The following is a 20,278-nucleotide window of genomic DNA, read 5'->3' on the forward strand; positions in this document are numbered from 1 at the left end:
CACCTCATCCTTGAGGGACATGCCCAGGAAGAAGTCGATGATCTCAGATTCCTTGATGGGCAGGGAGAAGAGATAAATCTCCTCCAATGATTTTACCTTCTTATCTTTCACCAGGTGGCCCATTTTGGTGACGGGGAGCCACTCCTTGTCCTTGGCGTTGCCTCCTCGAGCTCCGCGGCCCCGTCCACGGCCGCGGCCTCGACCCCGCAGACCGCTACCGAAGCGGAAACCGCCGCGGGCTCCCATCCCAGGGCCTCCAGGCCCTCCCGCTGCACCGGCGTCATCCGCCATTTGGTGTTTTCTCAGAAAAAAAGTCAAATGGTATTTTTATTTCCAACTTTTTGAGAAAGCACCACACTGTCTTCCATGAGTGATTGCACCATTTACACTCCCAGCAATAGCAAATAAGCGTTCCAATTTCTCCACAACCTTCCCAGCATTTGTTGTTTGCTGCTCTGTTGAACTTTGCTATTGTTACTGGGATGAGACGAACAATTAAAATTTTACTTAAAAAAAAAAAAGAGAGAGAGACAAAGATGGTGAAACTTTGTCCTACATATTTTGTCAATGTTGTCAGGAAGGTCCAGTCCTTAGAAAAAGGCATGATGCTTGGAAAGGCAGAGAGTGTCTGTGAAAGAAGACCTCCAACAAGATGGAATGACATGTGATTTTCACAACGGATGGAGCCTCTTGGAGTCATGAAGACGGTGCCGGACAGGCCATGTTCTGGTTTGTTGTCCGCAGGTCGTTAGTGGTAGGCACGTAATAACAAAGCGAGAAATCTAGACAATCATCATCTAATGTTGCTAAAATAATTCTGTGAAAGGCTAATAAGAACTTAGTAAAGGATGATTCAGACTCCCAACAACTGAAGGCACTTTTCAACGTTGCCACCACTGAAAGCAGAAAAGCCACGTGCATTACTTCCCTTGGCTTGATGAGATGCAGTAAGAAATGCCCAGTAACATCAAGGAAGTATTCTTGGGGAAAAAAAATAAGGGGGGAAAAAAGGGTGAACTTGAATCTAATCAAGCCTGCATTTAACTATAATCATATATTTAAGCCTGTATTTAACTATAATCAGATATTTAAGTATAAGTTTACAGGAAAAAATAAAGGATAAGGGACCATCATTATACATGCCGTGAGCCAAATTAATCAAGTCGGAAACTGTACCCTTTTTTTAATTTTTATTGTATTATTTTTACGTGTACCGTCAAATCAGATCTGACTGGTCCAGGAGATTGCCCCCTCCTTCTCCAGCAGAGCATCTGGTGGATTTGAACCGCGTACCTTTGGGATTGCAGTGCAGTGTCTTGCCATTAGGCCACCAGAGCTCCCTGGAAATTGTACCTTTTTTTAAAAGAAATTGCACTTCTGAAAAAATAAACATTGTCAAGTCCTGTCTATGACTCCCAGTGACCTTATGAGCAACAGATCTGAATTTTGGCCTGCACCATCCTCACAGTTTCTGTCCTACTCAAGCTCACTGTTGTAGTCACTGTGTCAATCAATTTTGTTGAGGGTCTTTCTCTGATTCCCTGCTTTTCCTCACATATGTCTCTCTCCAAGGACTAGTTCCTCTTGAAAATATGATCAAATTAAGTCTAAGTTGTTATCAACCATCAGATCAAGAGACATACTGTATTGGGAAAGTCTGCTGTCAGTTATCTTGCCGAAGTCCTGAAGAGCAATGATGTCAGTTTAACGTCTAAGGTGTGCCTGGGTCAAGCCACAATCTTTTCAGTCTCCTGCTTTGCATCGGAGAACTGGACAACAAATAGGGATGACAAGAGAAGAAGAATCCAGGCATTTGATTTGTGCTGTTGGAGAAGAGTACTGAATATACCACAGACTAACAAAAGAACAGACACATCTTAGAGAAAGAGCAACCAGAATGTTCCTTAGAGGCAAGAATGGTCACGCTTTGTCTCATGTGCTTAGGACATGTTGTTAGGAGAGACTATTCCTGGGAAAGGCATAACATGCCAGGAAAGGCTGAGGGTCAATGAAGGGGAGGAGGACCCTCAATGAAATGAACGGTAACACGTTCTGCGGCAATAAACTAGAATGTGTGAAAGATGGTTAAGGGCAGCTAGCAGGGTGGGACAGAACTCAGATGTGACGTTCAGAGGGTCACTTGACTTGGACTTCACTCAACGGCACTTAACGTTTCACCATCCCTGCCTCTAAGGGGCATTCAGGTTTCACTTCCTTCAAGTCCGATTTGTATGTTCTTTTGATAATCCACAGAATAGTCAATATTCTTCACTAAGGCTAAGTAAATTATCAAGGTGGGGAAAGAACTTTAATTCCTTATGTGTTAGAGACACAAACTGAAGTATTAACTAAAGAATAATATGATTTCAAGGATTTTTACTCATGTACACTAGTCTTTTTTTCCTCCAGATATTTTATGGTTTGATTTTTTTTTAACAAATAAAGGAAATCAAACATGGACTAGGTTTTAGTTGATATTATTAGGTGCCATTGACTCGAGTACAACTCATAGTGACTTTATATAACAATAGACCTGAGCCCTGTCCTGTCCTGTGCCAACCTCACAATCTCTGATACACTCAAACTCATTGCTGCAGTCGCTGTGTCGATCCACCTGGTTGAGGGTCTTCCTCTCCTCCACCGCCCCTCCACCTTTTCAAGCATGATGTCCTTCATTCTCCAAGGAACAGCCTCGCCTCGCAACATGCCCAAAGTACACAAAACGAAGCTTTGTCATCTTCGCTTCCAAGGAGCAACCTGGCTTCACTTTCTCCAAGACGTGTCTGTTTGTTTATGGGACATTCAGTACACCCCTCCAACACCACAGCTTAAATGCATTCATTCTTCTGTCATCCTATTCACTGTCCAACTCTCAGATATATAGCAAATGACTGAAAAGACTGAGGTCTGAATCAACTACACGTAAGTCCTCAATCTCTTCAGTACTTTGGAGAGGTTCCTGACTATAGACTTTTCCAGTGCAATATGTCTCCTGATCTCCTGAGTGCTGGTGCCAAGTGTATTTACTGTGGATCCAAGAAAGATGAAGTCATTGACAGTTTCAACCTTTTCTCCATCTATCATGATGTCACCTATTGGTCTAGCAGTGAAAATTTTTGTTTTCTCGATGTTGAGATGTAATTTCTACTGAAGGCTGCAGTGTTTGATCTTCTGTGGATTAGATCAACAGTTACTCACGTGTAAGTTACAACTGAGGTTTAAGAAAATTAAAACAAGTCCACGAGAACCAAAATATGATCTTGAGTCGATCCCATATGAATTTATAAATCATCTTAAGAATAGGTTTGAAGCATGGAACACCAATAATCAAAGAACTGTAAGTTTGTTTTTTTGTTTGTTTGTTTGTTTATTTTTATTGTATTATTTTTATGTGTACCATCAAATCAGATCTGACTGCTACAGGAGGAGATTGCCCCCTCCTTCTCCAGCAGAGCATCTGGTGGATTTGAACTGCATACCTCTGGGATTGCAGTGCAGCGTCTTGCCACTTAGGCCACCAGAGCTCCCTTAGAACTATAAGTTTTGAGATGACATTAAGAATATCATTTATAGGCTGTATACTGGACTAGGGTGAAGGGATTGTATAACAAGGAAAGAATTTTTCATTTACTTTTTAAAGAGAAGAACGAACTGGAGGGGAGGGGTGGGCAGGGAGAAAAGTGTAACAATGAATGAAAGGAAATCCAAAGTTTCTGTAAATGTTCACTAAAATGAATAATAATAAAAATAAAAGGGGGAAAGAATATCATCCATGGTGAGAGCAAAAGTTCACTACAAACACAGAGAACAAAGAAAAAACCAAAATGGATGTTAGGGGAAACCCTGAAAACTGCACTAGAGCTTCAAGAAGTCAAAGCAAAGGGAAGAAAAATTGAAGTAAAAGAGCTGAACAGAGGATGTCAAAGGCATCGAAAGGAGATGGAGAGAATATACAGAATCACTGTCCCCAAAAGAACAGGCTGACACAGAAATATTTCAGGAAGTACCATGTGATCAAGATCAATGGAGAGGAGGAAGCTGATGTTAAGAATAATTAATACCAACCAGTGTGAGAATGGCATCGTGGTCCTGTTTAGCTTTAGTCCTTGTCTGTTAGAGATGCTTACTGAAGTATTAACTGACGAACAATGCTTAGGATTTTCTTGCAAACACTCCAGTACACACAGGTGCACACAGACACACCACAAAAGGGGACAGGCTGAAACACAACTAGCAGACTGTCGAGAACAGTTGACAGCTGGTAAAGGGTAGATACGAGCTCATAAAGATCTCTTCTCCTAGACTCAATGGGGGAAAGAAATCCCACAAGAAAGATATAAAAAAAACCCCAAAACTCATGATGGTTACCTCATAAACTGGTCCGATTTCATAATTTGTGAAAAATGCAACGGGTGGGTTGGCTACGAACACTGGAGTACCACCATCACTGTGAGAGGGAAAGGGAGGAAGGGGCTGTGAATTTCTCCAAACAGTGAAAAACCATACAGTAAATGATTCAAGTACAAGCAACCACTTTACACCATCTAAGGAATTCACAAGGGGCCATTCTTCTTGAAGGCGTCAGCCTGAGCTGACCCTTCTGCAGACTCAGGTACTTACGCATTTCATTTTCAATACGCAGGGCAAACACACTGGAAATTCAAACACCAAACTGCTGACTGGGTTTTAATGTAGTTGCATTTTTCCCTTCAGATATTGCTACTTTCTTATTTTTTTTAATAAGCACTTATTTTTTTTAAATGAGGGTTTTTTTAATAAGCACTTATTTGTCTAATAAAGAAATGTTCCTACTTTTAAATACTTGAAAGTTATGAAACCATGAAAGGACTTATTCTCTTCCTAAGGAAGATGACCAAAATGCAGATAAAAGTCACAATTTGCACCAATTATTTGCCATAGGTAAATTTTTAAAATATTTTTATTATCCAAGAAATATGAACCCAATGGGAGGAGCTTATGGCCTCAGAGAGTCTTCTCATCTGACCACACAACTTGGACGTCAGAGCAAAGGCCTAATATGACCTCTCAAACTCAGGACCCCCCGTTTTCACTCTAGAGGGTCCAGTGCTCTGAGAACCCACATCCTTGGAAGTCCTACCTCTGTTCTGACACGGCACCCTGGAATTCTCCCTTCTGTCTCGGTGTCTTTGGAGCGAAAACAAGAGACTTGCCTCCATATGGCGTGTTCGGCGGGAAGTACCGAGGGTTTCTGAGGAAGCGGTTTTGACTCTCCATTCGGGCAAGCAGAAGTCGCTCCAGTTCTCTCTGCCGCACACCTAAGTGGTTCATCCAGTTTTTGTTCTTTGGCGGCCCTGGTTTCTTTGAAATACACACAAGAATAAAGTCAACGGAAGACAAAGGGCCTGTACTGACGTATTGAGAGACTGAAAGCATGGACTTACAGCCGGCCCGTGCACAGCTTTACTCTCTCAAAGAAAATCGGAATCACAGGAAGCAGAGGGAAGAGCGCTGTCATGATGTGGGGATGTCACTAATGCCATAAAGGAAAATGTGTATGGATGACTGGATGGAAAATCAATTTGCTCTGTAAACTTTCAACTCAATGCCCAACAGAAATTGAACATAAATGAATGAATGGAAATCCAAAGTCTCTGTCAATTTTCATTAAAGTTAATAATAAAAGTATTTATGATGCACAGGTAATGGAAAGAGTAGAGGGAAAATACTGCAATAAATTTCAAAGATTAAAAAAAAAAAAAGAAATTGCACATGAACAAACCAATGAGAACTGTCCTCTCTGGTTAGCTCTGGATGCATCCTGACTTCTGGTGTCACCTTGAACTCCTTCCCGTTCACCACCCTCCTGTCCCCCCCCACACCCCACGCTGCTGGGCTTTGCCTTCAAAACAAACCTTGACCGCTTTTTTAGTCCGTTGTTCAGCCTGGAGAGACAAGTCCAACGTCAAAGTGTCCAAACTCAAATCTAACTCCTCAGCACCGGCACGCTTCTTCGCGCTCAAAACTCTTAACCCGGTCAGCTCTTTATCCGGGACAGCACGCTTCTCAGAACTGAACGTCGGTTTTTGATATCCGGGGAGGACACTACCTATGGCACCATGGAAATGAACTAAGTGACGCATCCAGGTAAGGAAGCAGCTGTTTCTGGGATGACTAATAAAAACAGCAAAGCCACAGGGAACTTTGTGGTTTCTCCTAAACTTTCACATTTGCTCTTACAGATGTTACTTTTAAGCATATGAACTACTTCGAATTTACATATTAAAGACTTGGGACCAGAGTGTTAAAATAGTTCTCATTTTTTTTCACACACAGAGATGGAAAACCATTCTCTCTCCCTCCCTCCCTTCCTCCCTCTCTCTCTCTCACACACACGCACACATACATATACCAAATGGCTGAAATTATTTAAAAATGCTCACAAGGAAATAAAAAATCATATTAGGTTTTCTCACTTATAAAATCATCCATAAAATATCAAGCTAAATATTCTTGCTAGCAAAAATGTGGTGAAACAGGTATGACCAGGCAAAATGCCCTGTGAATGGTCAATAAATATTACCTCTTTCCTTATTTACCTGCACAATAGAATGAGTTTCCAATAAACTTTACGGTACTGAAGGACTCAGAGCTCTGTGACATCAGATTCTGCTGTCGCTTTCTGTCCTTCCTTCCCTACATAGCTCAGCTCCTCAGCAGAACTCTTTTCTTATCAGCACCTTCAAGTCTTAGATCCTGTCCCTCCACCCCAAATCCTTCTTCAGCTCCAAAGCCCCAGACAGAAATATCAGTCTCACAGACTGTGAGTGCTGGGGAGCCTGTGTCCTGGGGACGCCTGGCCCTGTAAACACTCCTGATGTCCGCTTTGTGTATTCTCCCCATCTTCACGGTGACTCTCCCAAACCCCTCGTATCGCCACAGCCTCCAACGCCGCTCATTCTCAGAAGGTGTTGCCTTCCATGTCACAGGAAACCGGCTAAGATCCCGCACACATGCACACTCTTATCTGCCTCCCTATGCGACTGTCCCTCCATTCTCTAACTGTGAACGCACTCCTCTTTCCTGTGCCGACAAAGTCCATGTTTTATTTCTCTAATAAAATTTTTAACTGTAACTGTGATTTTAACAAAGGTTTCCAGAAAAGTTAGATTTTCATTCATTTATTGTTGCACATTTTACCCCCTCTCCTTTCCTTCTCCCTCCTCGAGTTCACAATTTTTAAAAATATTCCTTCATTGTTGCAAAAGGTCCATGTTTTAACTCCATCTCTCCCTTTTTCCACAGAGAAATTTGCCGTTTTGCCCATCAGTGCCTTTGATTCCTCCATCTCAACCTTTACTGGCATCTTTTCATTACATTTTAAATATTTTAAACCCTATCTTAAACATTCTCCTGTCTCCTTGCCACGGGCAGTAGACAAGGGCATCATGTTGGGAGGTCAGGGCTTTTGTCTTGAAGGCTCAAGACCTAATGAGGAAGTGGCCTTCTCAGGTCTGACTTTCCCAGCAGAAACTATCACAGTAAAGAGTAATGAGGGCAATGAAATACAACGTATATGAATGACTGTGTGAAACACGATGTAAATGGAAGATTGCATAAAACAATGTACATAAATAGAACACAATGTATATGAATTACTGTATGCAAACCAATAAAAAGAATTTTAAAATAAAGAGTAATGAGGAGAAATAAAAAGAATTTAAAAATAAAATAAAGAGTAATGAGGAGAAATCTCTGTGAAAAGGGAAATGGCAGCAAAGATGACCAATGTGGTCCTGGTGCTGAAGAATTTTTCTGGAATAACACCAGAGGTTCTCAGAGAGAGGGAACATTACCTTTAGGTGCCCGGCAAAATGGCACTGGGTCACTACAGTAATCTTCCGGGCTGATCAAGTGATGTTTCTGCAGTAGCTCGCTGTCCACACACCATCGGAACACGGACTTGACTGCACAGAACGGAAAGAGGACAAAGACGTTTCAACCCAGACCGACGTTAAGAATCTGCACCCAAACTCTGCTTGCCCTCAAAAGAACAAAATTCTTCCTCAGAAACAAGTGATAATGTTGAGATTTAAGAAACCAATATTCAAATGCTTTTAAGATGAAAACTTCCAAAACTTCTAAATTAATAAGCAAATACTTCACAGTCATTTAAAAGGGTTCAACCATTTGGCAAGGCTGTGTAATGGTATGACTGAAATGAAAATATTATGGAAAGGTCTATGACAAAATAGAATGAAGGATCATAGATTGAAGGGAGCTCTGGTGGTCTAACGGTAAGGTATTGTGCTGTCAATCCAGAGGCACTTAGTTCAAATCCTCTAGAAAAAGTTGGGGAGTCTCCTCCTGTGTGATTTCTTGCCTCTGAAAATCCACTAGGGGGTCAGCTCTGAGCTGGTTCTAGCTCAAAAGTTAAGAAAGAAAGAAAGAGAGAGAGAGAAAGAAAGAAAGAAAGAAAAAAAAACAAACACTGGTAGCTTGAACACTTAGCCCCCATTCCCTTCCCTCTCCGCACACTCTGCACGCAAAGCTTGCAGGCCCTTCTTGACCCTTGAGTGGGCCCTGTGGTGGCCTCTGGCCCATGAGATTAGCTGGGGTTTGAACGGAGCTTGTGTATTTGTACAGCTGAGCTTCCTCCTTGCACCTGTGCCATCGTCACAAGAAGAGCTTCTCTGATGAGCTGCTCTCCTTTCACCTTGGACCTCAGCACAGACCCTCGTGGAGCAAACCTGAGCCCTTCCTGGAGCAAGGAGCCAAGCTCAGCTCCAGCCACAGCTCGCAGCCGGCCAGGCCAGGGAGATCTACAACCACAGATCTAGCCGACCAACAAGTGGCACGGACACAAGAAAGAAAACCACATTTAATAAAGTGAATCATCAATTAACATCTACGGATGACAAAAGCAAAATACAGTGGTAAAGACATAGCACTCTTCGGAAGAATTAAGATTAGAAAAGGTCACCTTGGGCAAGTAGCCTAAGGCTGGAAGAGGTTAAAGCTTTTCATGTTATAAGCTCTTCTGAGAAATTTTTTACAATCATGTCTACTTACTACACTGATAAAAAAATAGGATTAGAGGAAGACTTTTAAGGTTTAAAGAGTTTTAAAACATTGTTCTCTGCCCCATTAACAATATTAGCTTGAGATATGTTGTTGTTATGTGCTGTTGAGTCAAAACCAACTTACAGCTGAACCTCCAGTGAATTTTCAGAGGCTGTAAACTGCACAGGAGAAGAGTGCCTTCCCAACTTTCTCTCAAATAGTAGCTGGTGGATTCAAACCACTTGCTTCTGACTTGGCAACACAATTCCTTACCCCTAGGCCACCAGCACTACCTTTGAGATACAGTGCCTTTGAATGGCTTTTTCCATTCAGAGACCCACTGTACCCAAGGGTGCAGGAGAAACAAGTAAATAATGCATGTCCTCCCCATCATCTGTGTTCATTTATGAAATCTAGGGGTTAGCCTCATTTCTATAAAACTCAAGGATCTGTATGATTGAAACCTTCAACCCACAGTCAAATTTCATGTGAAAAAAAGATTGCACCCTTTCCTTCCATACCCTTCCCTCCAGAGACGGATAGATAGATAGACAGATGGGTGGATGAAGTTTTTTCCTGAGAAAAGAAAGGCAACTGAGCAAAACAGAAAACATAAGTATAATTATTACAGAGACGGTGGATTCAAGAAAGAATTGTCATTGAATGTTGGTCAGTGGAGGTTTGACAACAACAGTAATTATTTAACGGGGAAGTTCTAGAATGATCCCACACAATCTGGTAGGCTAAACAGTTGTAAAAGGATTAAGTCTGGGATGCAACACCTTTCATCCCATCAGAGCCCTACTTCAATACGTTATTGTTGCTGTTATGTGCCATCAAGTTGCCTGTGAATCAGTGACCTTATGTACAACAGCTCTAAGCCCTGCTCTGTCCTGTGCCAACCTCACTGTCTCTGACACACCTACCCACATTACCTCAATCACTGACTCAATCCATCTCATCGGGGGGCTTCCTTTCCTGTGCTATCCCTCCACCCTCCAAAGCATGACATTCTCTCCAAGGACTGGTCCCTCCTTGCAACATGTCCAAAGTATGTCAGATGAAGCTTCAGAATCCTTGCCTCCAAGGATCAGCCTGGTCTCACCCTCTCTAGGAAGAACTTGTTTGTTCTCCTAGCAGTCTGTGGTATATTCAATACTCTTCTCCAGCACCACAGCTCAAAGACATCAATTCTCTTTCTATCCTCCCTAGTTACTATGGGGGAGTATTTTTAAGGTGTGGCCAGAAACATCTATCTCTAGATCAATAAAAGGAGAGAAAAGCAAGCAGAGATGAGGGAGCCTCAGTCCCACCAACAAAACGAGGACGCCAAAAGCAGAGCGCATCTTCTGGAGGCAGGTTCCCGGAGACAAAGTCTTTCCCTAGTGCTGGTCCCCTTCACTGGACTGCCAGTCTCCCAAACAGCAAGGAAGTAAGTTACAGTTTGCTAAAGCCACCCCCTGGTGTTATCGACATTTACTACAGATACTGCTTGATCTGAGTATACTAGGTAGCAAACACACAGTAAAACATTACTAGCGTGGGAACTGGAGTAGAGGACGTCTAGCGGTGCTTTATGCTCACCTGGGGGCAACTGGACAGTGTTCAAAGCTTCTCTAGCGTGGGCTTCTGCCTGGCGCATGACCCGCTCCTCCTCCGCCAAGGCCCGAGCGCGGGCCTGAATGATGTGCCTCTCCAGCATCTCGGCCTCATCCAGTCGCTTCTTGTAGACCTCTCGAATCTGGCAAATGGGTGAGCAGACACCCAGAAACACAGTTAAGACCACTTAGCTTGATTCCACGCACCCTAGTGTCAGAGCTTCTCACAAAACATTGAAGCACCGTCAGTCAAAGAGTTACAGACCCTTTGACAACCCAGTCTCTGGAGAAAACCTCTATGGTTAGCAGAGGGTCCACAAAAAGGAGGAAGACTTTCAACCAGACAGACTGACGGTGTCTGCAACAATTGCACAGCAAGGATTGTGAAGACAGTGTTTCCCCTGTTGTATATAAGCGCTCTCTCTCTCTCTCTCTCTCTGTGTAAGCTCTTCCAGGGAGCTACCTGGGAAGAGGTGGTGCTTGCTGCATTAACATCTCAGATACAATACTGATATTCATTTCATTAGTGTCTGTTCAGCACACTTGGATGGGAAGCTATAAAAAAAGTCAAAGTCATTGCCATTGGGCGAGAAAGAACTGATCACTGTCTCCTCCAGCGGGTTTCTGGAGATTGTAAATCACATAGGAGGAGACTTGTCATCTTTCTCCTGTGAAGCTACCAGTGGATTTGAACCGCCAATGAGGGCGCCGCCTTTCCCGCGCAGCTCTGTACACTACAACCGCAGGGCTCCTCTGGGAAACCTGGGGGCTGCTTCTGTGTCTGTGCTCTTTCACTGCTGAATCCCACTGCCTAGAACAGACTGTGGCACATTCAGTACAACAGCAGGAAGCATTCAACGAAACATGTTGTAAGGATGAAAGAGGAAGCACCTATCAGTAGAATGACAGAGAGAGGAACAAAGAGAGCTCAGAAGCCCATCTGAGAGGAAGGAAGTACAGGGCTGGGAGCGCCGTGTGGGAAAGGCCGGGGAAAGAGTGAGGTCAATGCCAGCGGAGTGGTCAGCAAGGCAGTGAGCCCTGGGACTCATCAGAGGACCCCAAGTCAGCCGGCTTCCTCCTCAGGCAGATGAGGAAGTGGGGTTGCTGTTTTGAACTCTGAACACGCTTCCCAGACTCCAGACGGGAATGGCTAACTCGTTTATCACTTGTGATATAAAAACAGAACAAAAACGGGGGTGCTTTTGGCTTTATCTGCTTAAGCAAACAACAGCATTCAGCTCTCTGATCAGTTGTTTTATTTATATGTTGTTGCTATTTTTGTGTACTGCTGAGTCCTAACAGATACCTGACTCATAGCAAGTTTTCAGAGGCATTTTTTTTTCACTTGGGAGACTCTCCCCTGGGGCAGCGAACTGGTGAATTTGCACCATGTACCTTGGGGTTGGCAGCTCAATTACTTACTACTAAGGTGCGTCTCATTTGGGCCATAGTCTTTTCTTTTTTTTTATTTTTATTTTCTTTTTATTATTTGTGTGTGTGTGTACCATCAAATCAGATTTGACTGGTACAGGAGGAGATGGTTCCTCCTTCTCCAGCAAAGCCTCTGGTGGATTTGAACCGCACACCTCTGGGATTGCAGTGCAGCTTCTTGCCACTAGGCCACCAGAGCTCGCCTGGGCCATAGTCTTTTCAATCACTTGCTTTGCATTTATCTGAAGAGTTGGACATGAATAAGGATGGCAGAAGAAGTGATGCCTTTGAGTTGTGGTGCTGGAGAAAAGCACTAAACATCCCATGGATGGCCAAAAGAATTGACAGTTATCTTGGAAAAAGTGTGGCTGGAGTGTTCCTTGGAGGCAAAAATGGCAAAGTTTCATCTCTCACACTTTGGACATTGCTAGGAGAGACTGTTTCTTAGATAAGGATATCATGCTTGGAAGGGTCAGAGAAAGAGAGGAAAGCCTCTCATTGGGATGGACTGACAGTGTGACTGCGGCAATGGGCTCAAGTGTATCAGAGATGGTGAGGCTGGTACAAGACAGGCCAGGGTTCATTGGGTCGCTGAGTCATATTCAAATCGATGGCACCTAACAAGAAACCACCACACTGCTGTAAAATGAGACTGAGATCAGGGTTGCAGGTAGACTGAGAAAGATGGGATAAATTATGTATACTGCATTGAAACAGGTGTGAGAGAGAACTGTTTAAAAGCGATATGTGATTAGGTATTATTGTCATGACAGGAGTCCAGAACCAAAGCTGCATAGTGGAGTGGACTTGGGGGGAGGCATTGTATAACAATGAAGGAATTTTTCTTCTACTTTTCAAAAAGAACTGGAGGGGAGGGGTGGGTAGGGAGAAAAGTGTAAAAATGAATGAATGGAAATACAAAAAACATAAATTTAAAAAAATAAAAAGCAGAGCGCAAAAAAAGGGGGGGGAAGTGACCAAAGCTCCCCATATATATATATATAATCTTTTAAGCTGTCAGATGTGTGGGCGTGTGTGTACAGAGGGGTAGATGCCAGAGGCATACATCGTTTTGTGGTTTCGCACAAGTGTGCAAAAGAGAGGCACACATTGTTTTGTGTTTTTGCACAAGGCTGCAAAGAGGCATACATCGTTTTGTGTTTGTGCACAAGCGTGCAAACAGGCATACATCGTTGTGTGTGTTTTTGCACAAGCGTGCAGAGGCACGCATCGTTTCGTGTTTTGCGCACGCGTGCAAACATAGCGTCCTCCGGTTGCACTGTCAACTTTTCGGTGGCACGGAGGTGGGTGGCTCTGGGAACTGGGCAGGCCCTGCCCCGGCCGCAGCGGGCCAGCCCGGCACCTCCGTGTCCCCGCGCCCCCGAGGCCGCCCCGGCGCGCGGGCACGAGGCGCGGGAGCGGCGCCGCGGTACCTGCTGCAGCGCGTCCACGAAGCGCTCGTGGTGCTCATCGTCGCTGCCGCGGCCCTTGATGAGGTTGGCGCAGCGGTGCTCGCCGATCACCTCGGCCGAGTACAGGTCGCGGAAGACCCGGGTCAGCACGTACGAGATGTCCTGGGTGCGCAGCGACGTGGGCCGCAGGGGCAGCAGCTGCGGCTCGGGCGGCGGGGTGCCGCGGCGGGGCTGGCCGGAGCGGGGGACGCCCTCGCTGGAGGCGGTGGACAGGCCGGAGGACGGCGGCGTGGACCGGCGGGGGCTGCGCGACACGGTCGACTCCTGCGGCGCCTCGGGGAACGCGGACCACTGGGAGCTGCCCGCCCGCTGCGCGCCGGAGCCCTCGGTCTCCATGGCAACAGTGCCGCCGCGGACGCCGGCACGCACTTCCGCTTCCTGTCCCGCCCCTTCCTGCTCACCGCCCTTTCTGAACGTGCTATCGGCGTGGTGTCGTCATCAGCTTTGATATCTTCTTTTTTTTTTTAATTAATTTTAATGAAAATTTACAGAGACTTAGGATTTCCATTCGTTCATTGTTCCACTTTCCTCTCTGCCCACCCCGCATTTACTCTTCTCCTTGAAAAAGAAAAGAAAAACTCTTTGTTATGCAATCCCTTCCCCCAAGTCCACTCCACTGTGCAGCCTTCATTCTGGACTCCTGTCATGACATTAATACCCACTCATATAACCCTTTTAAACAATTCTCTCCCACATCTGTTTCAATGCAGCATACATCATTCTTCCCCTCCTTCTCTGCCTTAACCCAATGTCAGTCCCATTTTACAACAGTGGCCCTATGCTATATTTGTCCTTTTGTGACTGAGATACTTCACTCAGCATAAAGTCCTCCAGGGTCACTCATTTTGTTTAATATTTCATGAGTTCCTTGTTTTTCAGTGCTGCATAGTATTCCACTGTGTGAATATACCAGAGCTGCTCTATCCATTCTTTTGTTGATGGGCACTTGGGTTGTTTCCAGCTCTTTGCTATTGTGAACAAAGCCGCAAAAAACATGGGTGTGCATGGACATCATCTTTATGAGAGAACTGGAAATTCTCAGCTGCTGCTGAAGAAAGGGCATTTGCACCAGAGCAGCCTCTGTTCATCCATCCATTCTTTACTTGTTTAACCGTTTGTTCATTCCGTTACTTTATCATCTGCGTTGGAAGTACAATCTGGGTGCACCTTAGCAGCAAGGAAGGTGAGGCTTCATCACATATACTTTGGGTATGTTGGACTGGAGGGGAAGCATCAAGATGATCATTTGGAGGAGTTAGGAAACTTGGGATTGTTGTTTGGTGCCCTCGAGTCGGCCACGACTCCTAACAACCCCATGAACAGTGGATCTGAACCTAGCTCTATCCTGCGCCATCGTCTTCATCTCTGATATATTGTTGCAGTCACCATGTCAGTCCATCTTGTTGACGGTCTTCCTCTCCTCCAGTGGCCCTCTTCCACCTTTCTGAGCATGATGTCCCTTACCAAGGACTGGACCCTGCTGACAACATGCCCCAGATGACTTTAGACAAAGTTTCACAGCTCTTGCCTTCAAGGAGCCTTCCGCTTAACTTTTCCCAAGACCTATTTGTCTACTCTTTCAGCAGTCTGTGGGATATTCCGCATTTTCTCCAGCATCACAATTCAAAAGGCATAGATTTTTCTTCTGTCATCTTTGGTCATTGTCCAACTTTCAGATGTATAGCAAGTAATTGAAAAGACCATGGCGTGAGTCAGGCCTTTGACTCAGGTAGTTGAGTCAGGTACACCTCAGTCTTTGAACTAACATCATTGGTCCTTAACAACTTTTAGAGGTCCCTGATGGCAGATTTTCCGAGTGCAACATGTCTTTTGATTTCTTAACTACTGATAACTGAATGTGTTGATTGTAGATCTAAGCAAGATCAAATAGTTGACAACTTCAGCCTTTTCTCTTTTATGATGTTGCCTGTTGGCACAGTGGCCCAACTTGCATCAGGATGAGAGAAATGGATTGGAGCTAGATATAAAAGTTACCATATCTCACAACAATGTACATAAATGGATACAATATAAACAATTTATTGTATGCAAATGAATAAAAAAGTTATCATAAAAGGTAGAATGTGCAACATTTGCTGATAATGGATTATGAGAAAGTCACTCATCCTTGCTTACTGCTGTGGAGTTAGAACCAATTCATGGCTAGGTTTCAGAGGCTGAAGTTCGCACAGGTAAACATTGTTCCGCTTTTTCTGCAGAGCAGCCACTAGGCTAACCGAGCTCCCTGTGAGAAACAAGAAGGACCAAAACATTACTCCCAGATGAGTGATTATACTATTTACAGAACTGGAGAAGAGGACCACACACGTCCAGGGCAGCGGCTTGTTAACATTGACCATTGTCATTGGCACACCATGGCTTCTGCTTACAGGTGACAAAACTGATCACTTGTTACCCCTGTTGTTAGCTTTCCTTAGAGCTTAAAACCCACTTCCTGCGATAAGCCACAGACGTGGGCCACTTCCACTTCTCTTGGGGTAGACTTAGCCTGTCATCTGTCCTCATAACTACCTTTCTAACCGCTTAAACTAGGCTGCTGGGACCCCTGCTTTGGACTATGTCCTCTTTAGAGGGAAGCCAGTGGAGGATCAGCTGTAAGTTGGTTCTAGTTCAATGGTAATGAGTATCAGTGTGCAACAGCCTGTAAATTGGCATTATTAATGTCCTAGTGTCAGGTCCAGACCAAGGTCAAAGGAGGAGAATGAAGGATTCAAAGAATATCAACATGTTAACAGAGGGAGTGATCAGCCTTGCCCACCTGGCTAAACCACAATGGAGTAACCCTCACTTCCCTTCCCAAAGGGAAAAACCTGCCCCAATCCAACTTAGGGCGAGGTATTCCCCTGGTCTGTCTCTCTCTCCAGACCAAGGAATTCTGCCTGGGAGCCACCTTAATAAAGTTTCTTCTTATTTTTTTTTTTAGTATTATTATTTTAATGAAAGTTTACAGAGACTTAGGGTTTCCAGTCATTCACTGTTGCACTTTTCTCCCTGCCCACCCCTTAGCCCCCTTCGATATTCTCTTTGAAAAGTAAAAGAAAAACTCTTTCATTGTTATGCAAACCCTCCCCTCCCCCAAGTTCACTCCACTGTGCAACCTTCATTCTGGACTCCTGTCATGACAATAATATCTAATCATATATCCCATTTAAATAGTTTTCTCCCTCTTCTCTTTCAATGCAGTATACATCATTCCTCCCCTCCTTCTCTGTCTTCCCTCAACCCCGATGTCAGTCCCATTTTACAACAGTGGCCCTATGCAATATTTGTCATTTTGTGACTGATACTTCACTCAGCATAATGTCCTCCAGGGTCATCTATTTTGCATAATATTTCATTAGTTCCTTGTTTTTCAATGCTGCATAGTATTCCATTGTATGAACATACCAGAGCTTCTCTATCCATTCGTTTGTTGATGGGCACTTGGGTTGTTTCCAGCTCTTTGCTATTGAGAACAAAGGCACAATAAACATAGGTGTGCATTAATAAAGCTTCTTAAGCTTTCTTTCTTTATCTGGTCCCTTCCTTGAGTCCTTGGCCTACGTCCAGTGCGAAGACCTAACACCTACAAGTTAGGATTTATGACACACAGGATAGTGAGATCAGGCTGAGAATTATGGCTGCACTAACAAGCGGCATTACCCATCACAGCAAGCAAGATATGCTTCTGCAGGAATTGGCTCTTCCAGCCAACAAGTCCAAAGTGTGTGAGACAGTTTCATCATCCTCACTTCTAAGGAGAATTGTGACTGTGCTTCTTTCAAACAGATTGGTATGTTCCTCTGGGAGTCTCGCTATGTTCCATGTTCTTCGATACTGCGGTTCAAAGGGATCAGTTTTACTTTGGTGTTTCTGATTCATCATCCAACTTTCACATGCATAAAAGGTGGTTCAAAATACCATGGCTTGGGCGAGCTTCCCTTTAGTCCTCAGCACCATTCTTGCTCTTCAGCACTTTAAACAGGTCCTTTGCAACACGTTTGTCCATTGCAGGATACTTTTTGATGTCTTTGGTTTGTTTGTTTGTTTGTGTTTGAATTTTTTATTAATGAAATTTTACAGAGACTTAGGGTTTCCATTCATTCATTGTTGCACTTTTCTCCCTGCCCACCTCTCCCCCAACTCATTCTTCTCCTTGAAAAGCAAAAGAAAAACTCTTTCATTGTTATACAATCCCTCCCCCCAAGTCTACTCCACTATACAGCCTTCATTCTGGACTCCTGTCATGACAATCATACCTAATCATACGTCCCTTTTAAGCAGTTCTCTCCCTCATCTGTTTCAATGCAGTATACATCATTCCTCCCCTCCTCTGTCTTTCCTCAACCCCAATGTCAGTCCCATTTTACAACAGTGGAACCATGCAGTATTTGTCCTTTTGTGACTAAGATATTTCACTCAGCATAATGTCCTCCACTTCATCCATTTTGCATATTATTTCAAGAGTTCCTTGTTTTTCAATGCTGCATAGCTGCTCTATTCTGAGCCAGTCTCACTGTCTCTGACACACCTACCCTCATTACCCCATTGTGTGAATATACCAGAGCTTCTCTATCCATTCATTTGTTGATGGGCACTTGGGTTGTTTCCAGCTCTTTGCTATCGCAAATAAAGCGACAATAAACATGAGTGTGCATATATCTTAACTTTTTGAGAAAACGCCATACAGCCTTCCATAGTGTTTGAACCATTTTACACTCCCACCAACAGTGAGTAAGGGTTCCGGTTTCTCCACAACCTCGCCAGCATTTGATATTTGCTGTTCTGTTAAATTTTGCTATTCTTACTGGGGTGAGATGATATCTCATAGTCGTTTTGAGCTTTTTTATTTCTTTTCTTTGAGCTTCTTTATTTCTTGACTGCTGCTTCCAGGGGTATTGATTGTGGATCCAAGTAAGATGAAATCCTGGCCTATTGTAGCAGTTAATGTTGTATGCCTAAGTGACCATGATCTTCAGGATAATGTAACTATCTTTAGTATAACTTTATTATCTTCTGGTGTTCTGTAACTATCCTAATCTCTATGGTGTTAATGAAGTATTGTTCTCTAACAATAAGATCCTGTCTGCTGACAGGAAGTCTTGTCTGATATGTGACCTGCATTGAAATGTGTTTAGACTCAGGCAAAGCTAAGGAGATTTTTGTCAGATCCCGCACATCTGACTGGCTGGCTCGTGGCCTCCAGGCTTGAACCAAGAGGCCTGGTGTACTTGCCAACCTTGAATTCGTCAGCCTCCAAAGACAGCTGTCTGCCACTCTGCTTCCCAACCTTTGAGTTCATCTGCCTTTGAAGTTTGCAGTCTCTGAAGTCAGAAGTATGGGACCCCGCCTCCCTGATGACAACTTGGACTCTTTAGCCTCCCACACACATCTCTGTCTTGAGGTCTGACCTGTAGACCTGGGACTTTTCAACCTGATTATGCATATGAGTCCTTTCCTTGAAAGAAATCCCTTTATTTGTTCATACTTAAAGCTTCATTGGTTTTGTTTCCTCAGAGAGCCCAGCATAAGAAAAACTCCTCCCATCTTTTCTCTGATTATGATACTGTTTATCAATGAAGTTGTGAAGATTTTTGCTTTCTTTATGTTGAGGTTGAATCCATCCTGAAGGTCTTTAAGCTTCATCAGTAAGTACTTCAAGCCTTCTTTGTCATCTACAAACGAAGTTGTGTTATCTGCATATAATGGGTTGTTAATGAAACTTCCTTTCATTATGATGACATGTTCTTAATGTAGCCCAGCTCACTGAATAGATAGATATGGTGAAAGGATTCAATCCTAACACACCTTTCTTGATTTTAAACGATGCAGTATCTCTTTGTTCTGATTGTGTAACTGCTTCCTGGTCTATGCAAAAGTGTTCTGGAATTCTCATTAATCGTCCTGTTACCCACATGTGTTATGATCCAACCAGGCACATGCCTTTGCTTAGTTAATAATACATCAACATCTCTCTGGTGTTGTCTGTCTTCAGCCAGGACCCATCTGACATCAGCAATGGTGTATCCCTAGTTCCGTATCCATTTCTGAATCCAGCTTGAGTGTCTTGCCGACATACTGCCCCAGCTCTTTTTGAATATTCTTGACCACAATTTTACTTTTGAGCAATTTTTATGCTATTATTGATTAATTTCTGCAAGCTGACAGACCACCTTTATTTTGAATGGGTATAAATAGGAACCTCTTTCATGTAGTTGGCCAGGAAACTGTCTTCTAAATTTCTTGACATAATAAGTGAACATGTCAAGTGTTTCATCTATTTGTCAAAACACCTCCGTTAGAAATATTGGTCGGTTCCTGGAGCCTTGTCTTTTGCCTTCAGTACAGCTTGGACTTCTTCTTCAATACCGTTGGTTCTTGATCATATACTTTCCTCAAATGGTTGTGCTGCAAACTGTTCTTTTAGATCTGGGACTGTCTGTGTTCCTTCCATCTCCTCTTGATGTTTCTTGTGTTTTACACATAGAAGTCCTGACTATTGAAATTGAGGTTTGAATTTATTCTTCATTTCTTTTAGCTTAAAAATGCTGAGTGTAAGTGCAACAGTGAATGGATGGAAATCCAAAGTCCCTTTCATTAAAATTCATAATAATATTAAAAAATAAAGTAAAAATTGCTGAGTGTGTTCTTCCCTTTGGATTTGCTTACCCATGGCCTTTGCACATGTCACTGTAATGCTTAGCTCTGTCTTCGTGAGCCACGCTTTGAAATCTG

General features: G+C 43.6%; 1 protein-coding gene across 1 annotated transcript in view; it reads right to left on the reverse strand.

Annotated features, from left to right (window-relative positions):
- Positions 1–13,879, reverse strand: part of DLEC1 (deleted in lung and esophageal cancer 1) — a 62,366-nt gene extending 48,487 nt beyond the window's left edge. Inside the window, exons 1-6 of the mRNA XM_006890654.1 lie at positions 13,505–13,879; positions 10,627–10,783; positions 7,836–7,946; positions 5,895–6,088; positions 5,120–5,340; positions 4,369–4,447 (exon numbers count right to left, since the gene is read on the reverse strand). Of these exons, the coding sequence (XP_006890716.1) occupies positions 4,369–4,447; positions 5,120–5,340; positions 5,895–6,088; positions 7,836–7,946; positions 10,627–10,783; positions 13,505–13,879 (1,137 nt within the window). The remainder of the gene's footprint in view (positions 1–4,368; positions 4,448–5,119; positions 5,341–5,894; positions 6,089–7,835; positions 7,947–10,626; positions 10,784–13,504) is intronic.
- Between the last annotated feature and the right edge of the window lie 6,399 nt (positions 13,880–20,278).

This window comes from Elephantulus edwardii, unplaced genomic scaffold (genome assembly GCF_000299155.1).
Source record: "Elephantulus edwardii isolate Elephantulus edwardi_28Jun2011 unplaced genomic scaffold, EleEdw1.0 scaffold00091, whole genome shotgun sequence".
NCBI lineage: Eukaryota > Metazoa > Chordata > Mammalia > Macroscelidea > Macroscelididae > Elephantulus > Elephantulus edwardii.